General features: G+C 33.2%; 1 protein-coding gene across 1 annotated transcript; it reads left to right on the top strand.

The window, feature by feature from the left end:
* The first annotated feature begins 304 nt into the window (after positions 1-304).
* On the top strand, positions 305-2,599 carry LOC147488738 (putative ATP synthase 24 kDa subunit, mitochondrial). Its single transcript, XM_086574477.1, has 4 exons — positions 305-447; positions 737-847; positions 997-1,143; positions 2,593-2,599. The coding sequence occupies exons 1-4, from the start codon at positions 305-307 to the stop codon at positions 2,597-2,599; spliced, it is 408 nt and encodes a 135-aa protein (XP_086430603.1).
* The last annotated feature ends 942 nt before the right edge of the window (positions 2,600-3,541 follow it).

Here is a 3,541-nt window from a genome sequence, read left to right on the forward strand (position 1 = left end):
ATGAATACTGAGTAGTTGAGAATGCTCCCAGTGAAACACGTCAGCCCCCTTTTTACTCTAATGGAAACACGTCACCCTCCGCACAAAAAAAAGCAAATCCACGCCCTTTTCAATTGTTCGTAAAAAAAAACCCAAAAAACAAAAAGTCAAAAATAAAAACCTCTCTCTTCCTCTTATCTCGATTCTTAAATCTTATCTCCATTCTTAAACAAAATAAACCTGAAAAGTGTTAAATTTTAATGCCTACATTGGTTCCTATGATATATTGTTACTGACAATTGCATTTCTATGGGGGCTAAAAGAGATGTTGAAGAACATATTTCTGGAGGTGAAGAACAAATTTGAGACTGCAATTGGGGTGCTACGGAAGGAGAAGATTACTATAGCTCCAGAGGATCCTGCTGCAGTAACTCAATATACAAATGTCATGAAGACTGTTAGAGAAAAGTAAGAAACCATCTATCTTCTTCTTTTTGGCTTCCAAAGAGGATAATGCATAACTGCATAATTACATATTTGCATCTCATCAAACCAAAATAGAGTTCATGTGACATACATATTGTGATTTACTTTTCTTTAAAAAAGGGACTTATTTAAACACGGGCATGAATTGGAAAACATCGTAGTACCAAGTATTTGGTCGAGTTCCATTCTTGGTTAATTTCATTGTCGTGATTCTGTGAGTATTATAGTGGCACTTATGCATCTGTGTGTGTTTCCTTTTGATGCCTTGCAGAGCAGGTTTGCTCTCAGAATCTGAGTGGATTAAGTATACCATTCAATCACAGACACAAAATATCCCAGATGCTCGAACATATCTACTAACTTTAAAGGAGATAAGGATCAAGTATGTATTACTTGGAGTTCATGAAGTTTATTATACTATTATTAGTTTCTAATACCATTGATTTTGAATCCCCCCTCCCCCTTTAAATGTGACACTACAGTTGTATAATTCTTTAGATTTTGTATATGCTTAATGTTATTTGTTTGCAGGAGAGGTCTGCCTGATGACCTTGGAGCAGAGGCTATGATGATGGATGCATTGGAGAAAGTTGAAAAGGAGCTCAAGAAGCCACTTTTGAGATCAGACAAGAAGGGAATGGCTCTTCTTACAGTAAAGTTTGATAAAATTAACAAGAAGTACTGCTCCAAACTTTATCTCTTTTTCTTATTATTTTTTATATAGAAAAAACCTATATCGGGTGCTTTACTCAAGTAGCTTGGACAAGTTAACATGTTTAGGAACCAATTGCATAATTAATCATTGGATAAGAAGCATATTCGTTCTGTGTTTTTGTGTTCCAGATTCTTTCAAATCTTCCCTTTTGTACTAATATGATTCACCAATCAATCCTTACACTGGCCTCCTCCTGTATGACCAGAATCAGAATGCGTGTTGCTTTTAGTTTGAAAATGCCCATCTCTGTGCTAGGTTCAGAATTCAAACACATTCATTTGTCTCATGTATGTGTCCCTAAGACCTTAGCAGTCATCATTGCAGCTTTCATTTCTCTAATTTTGCATGGGCATGTTTTCTTCATGTCCCAAAATTTTGTTAAGAGTATTGTAGTTTTACCCATCTCAACAATATTTTCATTGGAGATTGATTAGTTGGCTTTGTTGTTGTATTGGGATTGCTCAAGAAAACAAATGAGTGGAATTATGAAAGCAAGTTAGGTGAAAAGTAGCTTTCTCTTTCTCCAGGTGATATGGGGTGGCCTTTTACTTTTGCTTTGTTCTTCCCGGCTTCCAGTAGCACTTCCTCTTTTGCCAAAATCACTTCTTACTCAACCTATACAACGATTTTGACAACTTCTCTGCCGTAAGGACTGTACCACACTCTCCAGGTATAGTATCCTCTATTTTAATACGTAGTACTTTCAAACTTACAATGTATTTAGTATAAATTAGCTTTTCTTCTGAAAATCCAACGGTGAAAATTTTGCCTTTCAATATGTTATTGTAGTGTTAATTTACATTCTCTCCATGATCAGAAATTTCTCTTTTAATCCATAGTACGTTGTAGTGTCATCCAAGCAATCCAATTGATTATAAGCTGAGATGATGTATTATAACATTTAAGGTGTAGTGTTAAGTTGTGTTCTTAGCCTATAGTGTTGTCTTCTCCAGCAAAAAATTACATGGAGAACTGAGGATTTCTTTTTTTTTTTTTTGCTGTCCCATTTTGCAATCAGATAATTGAATCACACTTCCACAATTATTAACGTGTTAACTCTTTGACATTATTCCAATTTCAGTATTAGTTTCTTTCATATGCTCAATATTTTAGTTACAATATTGACTCGATCATTAGGGCTTATTCGACATAATTCCCGGGCGTAGTTGTTTATGATCTTTTACATTTGATGGCAACGAACAAAAATAAACTGCATTTAATTTGCTAGCACACAATTTGGTGTTTACAATACAATATACGAGTGCTTGGTGTTGTTTTACTCATCACTATTTTCTTCATTTCCAACAGCGATTACTACCATATTGAGTATATATATCAAGTGCCACTCTATGCCAGTGCTCATGATAGAAAATTCTAATCATTTAACTATTATAATCATGTAATGTTTGTAGATGTTGATATGTCAACTTTTAGGTTTTCAAAGTGCGGGGGTTCAAACCGTGATGGTACTGCATTCTAAAATTAAGCCTCTGAAGTGTTCAACTCCTACAACGCGTTAATGTCATAGCATAAATTGTGTTGATGTACTTTCGAAACTCATGCCTTTTGTTTAATAATATTTCTCCTTTATTCTCTTCTTCTGTTTGTTCATTTGTGTGAAGGGATGTTATATCTACTTCAGTTTTCATTTGTGATTAAAGTCTGCATTTAATATTTTATTCCCTAATTTTATTTTTCAAAGTTTATTGGGATTCTCTAATGCATCAACGTGACTGCACATACTATTGATTTATCATAACAGTGTTGACATTACCCTATATTTATCATTTTTTTTATATATATATTTCGGAGCATTTACTGTTGTTCTCTTTTGTTGGACAAATTTTTCATAATCACATTGAGTGCTCAGTGCATCACCAATATTTTGTGTTAAAATTAGAAGTTGATTTGTGTTTGTTTATTTCTTATTTATTCTCTTTTTGTGTCAGTTCATTTGTGCGAGGGAATGTTATATCTACTTCAGTTTTCATTTGTGAGTCTATATTTAATATTTTTTTCCCCAATTTTTATTTTTCAAAGTTTACTGGGATTCTCTAATGCATCAACGTGACTGTACAGACTACTGATTTATCATAACCGTATTGACATTACCTTATACTTATCATTTTTTTAAAAATTTCGGAGCATTTACTGTATATTATCTTCTTTTTTCGAATAATGATCTTCTCCTAGGAGAATGTAAACTCACATTATCCATTGTTTGTTATTATGCATATCAACCACTTTAATCTTAATCTTATCAAAATACAGAATATAAACATCCTTTACATTTGATGGAGTGTTTCACGCATGTTTTTGTTAATTTAATATATTTTTTTACCTGCGAACATGTGCCTATCA

Source organism: Coptis chinensis, chromosome 7 (assembly GCF_015680905.1).
Source record: "Coptis chinensis isolate HL-2020 chromosome 7, ASM1568090v1, whole genome shotgun sequence".
Lineage (NCBI taxonomy): Eukaryota > Viridiplantae > Streptophyta > Magnoliopsida > Ranunculales > Ranunculaceae > Coptis > Coptis chinensis.